Source organism: Castanea sativa, chromosome 3, assembly GCF_040712315.1.
Source record: "Castanea sativa cultivar Marrone di Chiusa Pesio chromosome 3, ASM4071231v1".
Classification (NCBI taxonomy): Eukaryota; Viridiplantae; Streptophyta; class Magnoliopsida; order Fagales; family Fagaceae; genus Castanea; species Castanea sativa.
The window spans coordinates 29,086,915-29,099,316 of record NC_134015.1 but is presented as its reverse complement, the minus strand read 5'-3'; the positions used below and the strand labels follow the sequence as shown (position 1 = coordinate 29,099,316).

Below are 12,402 nucleotides of genomic sequence, written 5' to 3'. Positions count from 1 at the left end.
TTTCCTTTTCCAAATAAGTTCATTGTAAAGAAGCCTTATTCTGGGGGAGGCTTAGCATTGATATGGAAATCCGAGGTTTAGCTAGATGTTATTAATTTTACAGAGAATCATATATTGGCGAAGGTGGTCGAGGAGGATGGTTTTACTTGGTTTCTCACAGGTCTCTATGGGTGGCCGGAAGCAAGTGAAAAAAAGAAATCATGGGCGCTATTATCACATATTTCTTCATTTTTGGATGGGCCATGGTGTTGTGTAGGAGATTTCAATGCAATTCTTCATCAGTCTAAAAAGCAAAGCAGACATCAACCTCAGTACAAACAGATGGAAGAGTTTCAAGTAGCATTGGAGTTTTGTAATTTATTTGATTTGGGCTTTCAAGGGTATAAATTTACATGGAACAAAAAAAGACCTGGTGCATCAAATACTAGAGAACGATTGGATCGAGTCGTTGCAAACCGTGAGTGGAAGGAAAAAATTTTTGCTAGCACTCTAAGCCACGGGTTCAGCCATGCATCTGATCATGTCCCGATATTTCTTCAGACTAGAACATACCGTGATTTCAAGGGAGGAGGACCACGTGGATTCAGATTTGAAGAATCTTGGTTGATGTGGGAGGAGTGCGAAGAAGTGGTCATGGATTCTTGGGTCAATTCGGGTGGAGATGCAGCTGGTTTATGTGTAACAGTGGACAAGATAAGAGCTACGGGGCGGAATTGCAAGCCTGGGGTTCGTCCAAAACTGCTCCTAATACAGATGAGATAAAACACTTAACTAAAAAGATTGAAAGAATGAATGAGGAAGAGTTAACGGAGGAGAGTAGAGAGGAAGCCCTGGTTGCAAGCAAAAAATTAGATGATCTTCTCCTTAAGCAGGAATACTTTGGGCGCAAAGGTCTCGGGTATCTTGGATAAAGCATGGAGATAGGAATACAAAGTTTTTCCACTCAAAAGCTTCCTAAAGGCGCAAACGGAATTTCATTCATGGCATTAAAAATCAACATGGTAATTGGGTGGAGGACATTAGAGATGTGGCGGAGGTGGCTGTTAATTATTTTGAAACTATATTTCTTTCAAGCACATGTGAAAGGATGGAGGACTATCTCAACACTATTCCTCAAAGGATGACTACAGATATAAGGGAAGAGTTGTCCAGACCGTATAGTGTGGGGGAAGTAAAAGCAGCATTATTTCAAATGGGACCTACTAAAGCTCCAGGACCCGATGGTATGAATGCTCTTTTTTATCAAAAGTTTTGGCATATTGTCAATAATAATGTTAGTTCTGCTGTGTTGGAATTTTTGAATTTTGGCATTATAATACCTGCGATAAATTATACTCATCTTGTTCTTATTCCAAAAATTAAGTCTTCGGAGAAGATAACATATTTTAGACCCATTAGTTTGTGCAATTTTATTTACAAAATAATTTTCTAAAGTGCAGGCTAATAGACTGAAGATTATATTACCTTAGTTGATCTCTCCCACCCAAAGTGCTTTTGTATCAAGTCGCCTTATCACAAATAATGTACTGATAGCCTATGAAACTTTACATGCCATGCACGGGAGAAAAAGGGGAAAACAGGAGCTCTAGCTTTGAAATTAGATGTCAGTAAGGCTTATGACCGAGTAGGTGGGCCTTTTTGAGAGGTACGATGGTTAGACTGGGATTCCTTGAGGATTGGATTAATAAGGTGATAAGTTGTGTCACCACACCTTCCTTCTCGGTTCATATTAATGGTAAAGGATATGAAAATATTATCCCATCAAGAAGGCTCTGTCAAGGGGACCCTCTATCACCTTACCTGTTTCTTTTATGTGCAGAAGGGTTCACTTCTTTGCTATCCAAAGCTGAATATGAGGGGAGGCTTCATGGTGTCCAAATTTGCAGAAGGGCGCCTAGTATTTCTAACTTGCTTTTTTCAGATGATCCTTTGATTTTCTGCCAAGAAAATCATGAAGAAGTGTAGGTGATTTCTAATACGTTGCAATTGTATGCTGAAGAGTTTGGTCAATGCATTAATTTTGAGAAGTCGTCAGTATATTTTAGTGGTAACACGTTTGAGAGACAGAAGCAATGGATTAAACAAGCCTTGGGAGTTAAGGAAGTGGATAGGTTTGATTCTTATTTGGGTTTACCAACTTTGGTTGGTAGGGTCAAGTACCAAACATTTGCATATCTTAAGGAGCAGGTTTGGAAAAAACTTTAGAGTTGGAAGGGTGGAATGCTTTCTTGAGCAGGAAAAGAAGTTCTAATCAAAGCAATGGCCCAATCAATTCCAACGTATACTATGGGAGTGTTCTCGTTGCCAGCAAAGCTTTGAAATGAATTAGATGCTCTCTGTGCAAGATTTTGGTAGGGGCAGACTGGTGATAAACAGAAAATTTATTGGAAGAGTTGGAGTTTTTTGGCAAAAGCTAAAAAGGTGGGTGGTATGGGATTCTGGGATCTCAGGAGCTTTAACTTAGCTATGTTGGCCAAGCAAGGTTGTTGGATGTTACAAGACCAAAATTCTCTTTTATCCAAGTGTTTCAAGGCCAAGTACTTTCCAAGAGGTAGCTTTATGGAGGCGGCAGATTGTCTTAACAGCTCCTATGTTTGGAAGAGTGTGTTGGCTGCTCAACAAATATTGAAAAAGGGGTGCTACTAGAGGGTGGGAATAGGTTCTTCAATCTGAGTGATGGAAGATAAGTGGATACCAAATCATCCTGCTAATAAAATTCTATTTCCTACTGAATATGATGAATGGGAATGGAGGGTCTCGGATTTAATTGATTGGAGAGTGCATCAATGGGATAGGGAGAGAATTTACATGATATTCAATCAGTTTGATACGGAGGCAATCCTTAGAATTCCTTTGAGCAGAAGGCAGGTGCAAGATAAGATGGTGTGGAAGTATTGTCGCAATGGAAAGTATGCAGTTAAATCAGGGTATCATGTTGCTCACATGCTAGTTGAAGATACTAATGGAAGAGAAGAGAGCTCTAAACAAAGGGCAGATCACCGGGTCTGGACTCAGCTTTGGCAGCTCTGGGTTCCTAGCAAAATTAAAATTTTTGGATGGCTAGCTTGCCTTAATATTCTGCCATCAAAGGTGAACTTAGTCCGAAGACAAATTCTGATAGAGGATAGGTGTGGATTGTGTCAACGATGTCCGGAATCTGTGATCTATGCAATATGGGAATGCAGTGCTGCTCAAGATGTTTGGCCTGGGTCTACTACTTGGATACAGAAGTGTGGCAGAGATAAGGATGATTTTCTGCAACTGTTTCAGTTCATGTGACCAAATTGTCGATGGAGGAACTTGAGGCATTTCTAGTCCAATGCTGGCTTATTTGGCATTGTTGGAATTCTCTGTTACATGGAGGAATAATGCACATCCAAGGCAACTAAATCAGAGAGCCACAGACTTTTTGAGGGAGTATAGAGAGGCTCAAAGTTTACTTGCAGAAATTTCAGTCTAACCTATAATTATGCAGAATTAGAAGCCTCCACTAGGTCAGCTGTGCAAGATGAATTTTGATGCGGCTACGTTTGCAAACGGATCGGGGGTAGGAGCAGTGATTCGCAATGCAGCTAGGGATGTAATGGCAACTTTATCGGCAAGGGGGGCAGCAGTGGTTGACAATGAGGAGGCAGAAGCTTTGGCATGCTGGAAAGCAATGAAGTTCGCTATAGATGTGGGGTTCTTAGAATTAATTGTTGAAGGGGATAATGTGATGGTAATGAGTGTTGTTTCCTCCACGTCTCCAAATTGGTCTCGTCTGGGTGTGATTTATGATGATATTGGCTGCCTAGCAGCAGGACTTCGCTATGTGGCTTTTAGTTGTATTAGGCGTAGTGCCAGTTCTGTGGCCCATTCTTTAGCACGTTATGCCAATGTCTTAGATGAGGAAGTTGTGTGGTTCGAAGATTCACCACCACCAGCCCATGATGCTTTGTATTTTGATTCTTCTTTTTTAAATGAATAAAGTTTGATTGGGTTTTCCAAAAAAAAAAAAAATTGTGTATACCAATTACATTAGTTTATAATTGTTTCCGATAAAAAAAACGCATGTAATTGTTTATTTATTTTATTGTAAATAATTAAATATCAATTAATATTTTTCAAATTAATTTTACATTCAATCTTGTGTATCTTACCCTATTACAAACCTATAGGTAAAACTCACCATTGAAAACTGTCTTGCAAGGGGAGGGTGCCCAAGAGCTTATAAACACACGGTTAAGCTTAAACTTAATTAATGTGGGACATTAAGAACATAACATACCACCATGCTCTGCAACCAACGTCCACGACAGCTCAGTCTTGTTGGAGTATGTGTGTTTCAAACACTTAACCTTTACTTTGTGTCCCACATTGGTTATGAATAAATCATGTTATAAGTTTATAAGTCTTTGCATATCTTAAGTGGTAAGTTGGAATACAATGGGTTAGGTGTTGGCTTGAGCTTGGGCTTTGGTTTGTTACATCTCTCTTGGGCCTTATTCCTTTTCCTTTCCTTTAGCCCAATTCAGTTTAGCCCGTTGGGCATTACCCAACATTTAATGTGCTACCCATTGGGCATGCACAGTAACTGTTGGAGCAGCCCAAGTCCTTTGCTTAGTTGGCTTATAAAACCCTACAACTCACACTATTCACATAAGTCAGCTTTAATTTTTTGGTTTTAAAGGTGTAAAAGCCATGTTTTACCCCTCCAATCCTAACATACCACATCATCTTATTACACATTTAAAAATAAACACAATCACACTTATTCAATTCTAATACCCATATATAAATCCAACCAATTTGGGAATTTATTGAGATGTTATTAGGTGTGGTAAGATGTATTGAATTTTAAGTAAAATACTGATGTAGCAATCATTTATTAGATGGTGTAAAACATGGATTTTACACCATATCCTTATAAAATTTAATCTCTTTTAAAGAAAGGCAAAGAAGGTTGTTCTTGGTTCCTCTAGCTTGGGTGTGCGTCCAACTTGAAAAAATTGCTATAGTCTAATCCTGGGGGGTTGTTTGGCCAAGAGAGCTATTCGCACCGAGTTCTACTTCGGGTAGCACGAATCAACCTTTAAGAACAACGCATTTTGCGTGATTCTATAGTTTGTGAGGTATTTCTAACTCTATATATTTATTTTTGTCATTGCTAATTTTTTAGGGTTCATATTATTGAATAAAAACTTGTTTATTTAGCCATATTTTCCAACTAGTCTAATGACACTGACCCGATGGTAACCCTTTCTCTTTTTGGTAGCTCCACTCACTTATCAGTTATTTTAATTTAGCCTCTAGGTCGCCCCTTCTAGGATCTGACCACAAAGCCACAGCTCATTTGATTCCATACTCGCTCAATGAGCTACACTCGATTACTCGAGGTAGTAGTTAACTCTGATACCACTTTGGAACATATGGTTCCTTATCGTTAGCTATGGTGGCTGTCAAATTTTGAAAGAACACGATGAAAATAATAACTAGATTATTTCGAGGTATTCAGCCTCCTTAGTATTCACTTTGATAGAGAATTCAGATGACTTTATTTGAAAATACTTAAGCAACTTAAATACAATATTGATAACTGATCAACCCAAGATAAAAGGGCCACTACAACTCAACTACTAAAGATTTGGACTACTACTTAACAACCTTAACATTAACAGTAACGTTCTAATCAAATCTCCTAATTTGACTCAAACATGACTTTTATTAAAATAAAAAAAATAACAAACCATTCATAAGTATAAGTGCTTATAGTGTGTGGGGGACAAGAGTCGAGGTCCAAGTCTTTAGGAGGAAACTTCACACACATATACACTTAGATTAAGCTAAAGTAAACTTTTTGTCTTGTATAAAATAAAAAAAATAAAAATAACAAACAATCACATAACATGGAAAACACAACCTTTGTTCCTCACATTTCACATACTAGCTAACAACTTCTTGCACGTGACATACGCCCTAAATTAAATCTTGACCTCGTTAGGGCTAAGTGGCTCCCTCATTTATCGAGTAGCTATTGCAAAAATGTTGTACCATAAGATCTTGACCTAGTTTTCAATATATATATGCTTTATTTTGACACTTATATTGTCAAAGTTCCAAAAGGTTCAAAATACTACACCTATTAAACTTTTAACTATATTTCATTACTTTTTTTTTATATGAAAACCAGTATTCCATTAACCATTCAAAGCCTGAATCAACTGATTTACATCTAAAGCAACTGCATATTCTATAATAGTTGGAGTTTCCTCCATCCCTGTTACATAGTCATCTACATATTGAGCATATTGTGCGAGACCGTGGGCTGCCTTATCGCCCTCTCTTCGAGTGTGTTGAACTTCAACCTGGTGTAGCTAGGACATATATTGGTTGGTGTTAGAGATAATGTTGGCAATGGCTGTAGGTGGTTCGGTGACTCCCTAAATTGCAGAACAGACAAGTAGATTATCACTTTCAAAGACCACCTTCTGGATAGCAATGTCTCTAGCAAAAACAGCAGCCACTTCAAGCGCTTTAGCTTCAACTTCCAACGCCTATAATGGGAGCATTAGTTTCTTGTTCGTTGCTGCAACTACCCTTAATCATCCCTTGCTATCACTCCAATACCAGTCCATTTGTGCTTAGAGAAAATTGCACAATTAGTATTCACCTTGTACCATCCTACTGGGGGAGGAGTCCATTTATTACTTCCTATTGAGTTACTTTGGGGTTGGATTGGATTTTCCTGTACTGCAGAATATTCCTCTAACAATCTTGTGGCTAATCCAACAATTGTAGCAGCTGTGAGTTTTCTTCCTCCGTGCCTTACCTCATTTTTGTTTCTCCAAATACTCCATGCAATCATCAACACAATATCCAACATGTTAGACTCCTTATTTAGATCCATGCTGCACTGCCATAGTATATCAATAAAATCCCCTTTACCCCCAATCAGAGATAGTAGATGACAATGGTTCCATACCTCTTTGGCTTTTGAGCACTGGCACAACACATGGAAGACAGTTTCAGGTTCTAAACCACACTCATTACAGATAGGGTCTTCAAGTACTTTCCGCTAAAATAAATTCATTTTGGTGGGTAGAATGTTTTAACAAGCTTTCCATCCAAAAGCTCTAAACTTAGCTGGGATTCTTGCTCTCCACAACTTTTTCCAAAAAACATTTCATCAGTGACGGATCTGAGTTCTCTCCTTTGTCCTTTCCCTTCCCATTTCTAGCTAAATGGTACGCACTCTTCATACTAAATTTTCCATTAGCAGCTATTGTCCATACCAGTTTATTAGCTGGTAGTGTTGTACTTAATGGGATGCTCAGGTATGGAGTCAGCTTCATGCTCCAGAAACAAATCTCGAATCATGTTAGCTTTCCACTCTCCATTTTCTGCATCAATGAGTGCACTAACCTTCGCCTCCATGGGTAGTAATCTTTGATGTGAAACTATATGGAAAATTGATGGATTTGTAGTCCATTTATCCTTCCATATGCTGATGCTTTCACCATTCCTCACTTGCCATTTAACACCATCACTGATTATTGATTGGGCTGCTCAAATGCTTCTCCATGCAAAGGATGGGTGATGGCCCTTCTTGACATGAATAAAGTCCTCATCTGGGAAATATTCATTTTTGTAGACTCTATAGAACAAAGACTTTTTGCCTTGTTGGAGCCGTCAGCCTTGTTTAGCCAAGAGAGCAAGATTGAAAGCTTTTAAATCTCTAAACCCCATACCTCCATTGGCTTTTGGTTCTCACATCTTATCCCATTTCATCCATGCCATTTTCCTTTCCTCCCCTTTAGTTTTGGGATATGAGAGTAGTCATGTATTTAGGGGGAGAGTTAGTGTAGGAGATTTTTGTTAGGGGGAGTGTCTATACTTTCTGAGGGATGTAGTGAGGACTTATGTATCTTTTCTTTTCTTTATTTTTTAGATACTTAGTTTATGTACCTTTGGTCTTGTGACCACTTTGTGATAGCAAACCTTGTACTCTTTATTGATACATATATTTGAGGTTGTTTTTACATTTTCACCTATCTCTTCATGTGTTGTTTCTTTTCTCTCTTTATGCACATGCTTCTTATTACTTGTATGGAATCTTTTATTTCTATTTCACACTAAGATGCCGTGATGAGTTTTGTTTAAAGTGTATTAGAAATACAGGTTGTCAAAGTCTTCCTTGCCATGAACTCACTTCTTGCAAAAATTTTCAAGAGTTTGTGTTAGGATAGATTTTATTGTATTCAACAAGTGAGTATGATTTGAGTGATTTATGACTTCTCTCATATGTTCATTTGTTTGCTATGGTTTTGTCACGGATTGCCAAAGGGGGAGATTATTAGGACACAGCAAGAAGCAGCTTATGGTATGTGCTGGTACGGCATGAGCAACTGCTTTAATAAGCACTTCTTTGCCTGCATTGGATAGTAACTTCTCCTTCCATCCTGATAGCTTGTATGCTAGTCGTTCCTTTAGCTGTTGGAAAGTGTTTTTCTTTGATCTTCCCACCAAAGACGGTAGGCCTAGGTATTTCTCACGCTGCTTAATGACCTCAGCCCCAAATAGTTGTTTATGCTTTCTTGGGTATTCGAATGTGTATTCCTACTGAAAAACAATGTTGTCTTCTCTCTATTAAGTTGCTGTCTAGTAGAAACTTTGTACACTTGGAGAAAGCGTAGGAGCTCTTCACATTCCTTTGTTGTTGCTTGGCAAAACATTAAACTATCATCGGCGAAAAGCAAGTGGGATAGTTGTGGACCCTGTCTACAAATGGATATGCCAGGAATTTTGTCCTCCATGGCAGCTTTCTTGATCAAGGACAATAAGCCCTCTACACACAGCAAGAAAAAATAATGGGAGAGAGGGTCCCCTTGCCATGTCAGAGTTAAATGCCCTTGGGGGTTTCCATTAATCCGGATAGAGTAAGTTACTAAAGACAAGCATTGCATGATAATGTTAAACCATTTAGTATGGAACCCCATTCTTCCCATAATCTGTACCAACCCTCCCCCCTCAACTTTGTCATATGCTTTGCTTATATCCAACTTCAAGTCATTTCCCCTATTAAGCCACCCTTTTTCTGACTAATATGGTTCATAACTTCAAAAGCTACTAGAATGTTATCAATAATGAGCCTATTAGACATGAAGGCACTTTGGTTCTCACTAATGATAGTTGGTAATACAACCTTTAGTCTATTAGCTAAGACTTTTGAGGAAATTCTAGAGACTACATTACTCAGACTAATGGGCCAGTACTCTGTAATTTTTTTTGGATCCTTAACTTTAGGGATGAGGGTAATGTGGGTTTCATTATATTTTGGTGGTATAACACCCAAGTTTAGAAAATCTAGCACACATTTAGTGACACACTCATCCACAATAGGCCAAAAATTCTGATAAAAAAGGGGGTTCATACCGTCTAGTCTTGGGGCTTTGAGTAGGTGCATTTGCTTGACAACTTTCTGCACTTCTTCTGCTCGGAACTCCCTGATCAATAAGGCATTCATTGGCTCCGACACTTGGGCTTCTTCGAGGACAACATTATGATTACAAGTAAATAAATTTTGATAATAATTTACTGCAATGCCTTTTACCACCTCTGGATCCTCTTGCCATTATTTGAACTCATCCATTAAATCCAGAATTGTATTCCTCCATTTTTCTGGTTGATGCCTTCTCATGGAAGTATTGCGTATTTTTATCACCGGATTTAGCCCAGTTACTTTGTGATCTCCGGTGCCACATATCTTCCTCCATGGCTAGTAATTTATTCAACTCCATTCTTGTCTCTCTTATCTGATCCTGGTTTGAAAGTCCCACTGCTTGTACTTCTAATGACTGTAGCTTCCCTTGCATATGCTCTATATTCTTCCCTACATGGCCAAAGACTATCGAATTCCATGCTGTTAATGCTATCTTGCAATTTTCTAAGCAATGCTCCATGGTGTTCTCTCTTCCCATATGAATTCCCATTTCCCAAGCCTCCCTAAAAACTTCCTCACATTGTTCATGCTTGAGCCACATTGCTTCAAGACGAAATTGTTTTCTGTTTCTTGGCTGTCTCGTGGCTTGTTCTAATTTCAACATCAATACACTGTGATCAGATGCCGAACTTGCTAAGTGAAACAACCTTGCTTATGGGAATTTCCCACACCATCCGGTTGTGGCCACCGCTCTATCCAATCTTGCTCGAATAATTCCATGATCCGATCTATCAACTGCCTAAATGAACCATGAACCTGAAAATCCCAAGTCCTTCAGTCCATTACTATCTAGATGTTATGATGTGTGTCCTTAAATCCTATTGTATGATGCTATGTATGACATTATGTATGACTTAATGTTGTGATTAATAAAATTATTTTATTATTGTCTGAAATAATGGTAACATGAATGTTGGGACATTATCATATAGTCCATGAGATGCATAGTATGTGATTTATGTGATTTAGTCATAGAAGATATAAATCACAAATTTTTTGTAAACTCAGAATTTTAGTTCGTAGTCAGTGATGAAATTAGGTATTTCATTTGCGAAGACTATAACATATCAACTTAAATGATTTGTTTTGATCATGAAAATGAAAATTTATAGTTAGTATGTTGATATGTTTTAAGAGTTAAGACATATTGAACTGGACCGCTATGAGATTTATTTTTCTCCTAACGATTGTCAAATGAATAATAAATCTCACGACTTTTAATTACATGAACTCTTAATCCTGAGAGAATAATGGACTTGATCATGAGGTGTAGGTTGCTTTGATATATCAAGAGTGAGATCTAAAGTAATGATCAAAACCTCAGTATTTTGAGCAGCCACATTTAGTATTGATGGAACATATATTCTCAAGATGGAATTCATAGTTTCTTAACGGAGATATAAAATATTCCCTTAAGATAAATTTAATGGGTTTGGTTATTTAGAGTGTTAGGCCTAACCACTTTAATACAGAGTTACTAAAGTATATATTTATGGAATTGGATTTCATAAATATATAGTGAATAACTTAAAGGACTAAACCGGGTACTTAAGGAATTAAGATGTAGTAATCTACAAAGTGGCAGTCTACATTCATGACTTTGTATTACTACGAATATTTTATGAAGGAGTTGCATGTACAATAAGGTCTTGGGATATAATTTATAAATAAGGCCTAAAGTGCAACTATATTTTTATAATGGTATTAAATATAGTTAATGGTAACTTTGAACTTGTCAAGAGTTGACAGAAAAGCCCAAGGCCCATTGGAGCTAGTGTCTTATTAGTCCCTTTTAGTTCTACACCAAGCCACACATTTAAGCCCAATTGGAAATGCCCAAAAGGCTAGCTCAATTAGATAATCAGTTAGATATTAAGAGAGAAACATACAGAATTTTAAGTAAGAGACACTATTGTGAAATGGTGTGTATGTGAGTGAGAGATACACTCTTATTCTCCCTTGAACTGATTGAAAGACTACACTTCTTGGGCGTTAGTGGAATTGGAGTGAAGATTAAAAGTGTTCCTAAGTGCTTCTGATCTTTGTTTTGAAATTCACCGCTTTAAGGTACGCTCTCTTGTTTTTGTACATAGTGCATGTTATCAATTGCGAATGAAGTAGATCCGTTTATTTTCCGCTGCATATGTTTTGTATGCAATACAAACATGTATTTTTCCAACACTAGGCATTGCCGAAAATTAGCAATTTGTCGACTAGATCGATCTGCCCCCCTTTCTTTTTTGTTGACACTCAACACCCCGGTTAAATCCCCAATACACACCCATGGTTTATCAAACATCTGCCCAAGTCTTGTAAGCATTTCCCATGATTCTCTTCTCTTATATGTTTCAAGATTTCCATAAAACCCTATTAGTCTCCATACCCCTATGTCCCCACTAGAGCCAATCAGAGCATCAATATACCAACGGTTAAGAAATTTAACTGAGACGTTCATGTTTTCCTTACATAACAATGTCAATCCCCCAATCCTGCCTTCACTTGACATTACTATCCCCTAAAGCATACCTATGTCCCTTTTTACTTTCATTATCTCCTCCACCTTTAACTTGGTTTCCATTAGAAAAACCAAGCTGGGATCTTCTCTTCTAATTACCCATTCCAGGGCCTGAACTGCCCAAGGGTTCCCCTGTGCCACGTTCTGATCCACCTAACCCAATAGGACCACCTGTTTCCTTTTCGATCCCTCCACCTCTAAATCCCCATCCATGGCCATCGTGGTCGAAGATTCCCTGGCAAGCCTTCGCCATGAACCCTTACCGTTTTGAACAGAGGTGTCTTCATTCTCCTTGCTTCCCAAATCCTTACAATGATGAGCCCCACTTTTTATTAGCTGCTCTTTGGTTTGTTTCAGTGCTGTGTTTGGACCGTTATTCTTCCCTTTTGGTTTTCTATTAGCATTGGTC

General features: G+C 38.1%; 1 protein-coding gene across 1 annotated transcript; it reads left to right on the top strand.

The window, feature by feature from the left end:
• The first annotated feature begins 3,508 nt into the window (after positions 1–3,508).
• Positions 3,509–3,967, top strand: LOC142628791 (uncharacterized). Its single transcript, XM_075802829.1, has one exon. The coding sequence runs from the start codon at positions 3,509–3,511 to the stop codon at positions 3,965–3,967; it is 459 nt and encodes a 152-aa protein (XP_075658944.1).
• The last annotated feature ends 8,435 nt before the right edge of the window (positions 3,968–12,402 follow it).

Excerpts from the sequence above, each read along its gene's own strand:
- LOC142628791 (XM_075802829.1), top strand. The coding sequence starts at position 3,509 with ATGAATTTTGATGCGGCTACGTTTGCAAACGGATCGGGGGTAGGAGCA.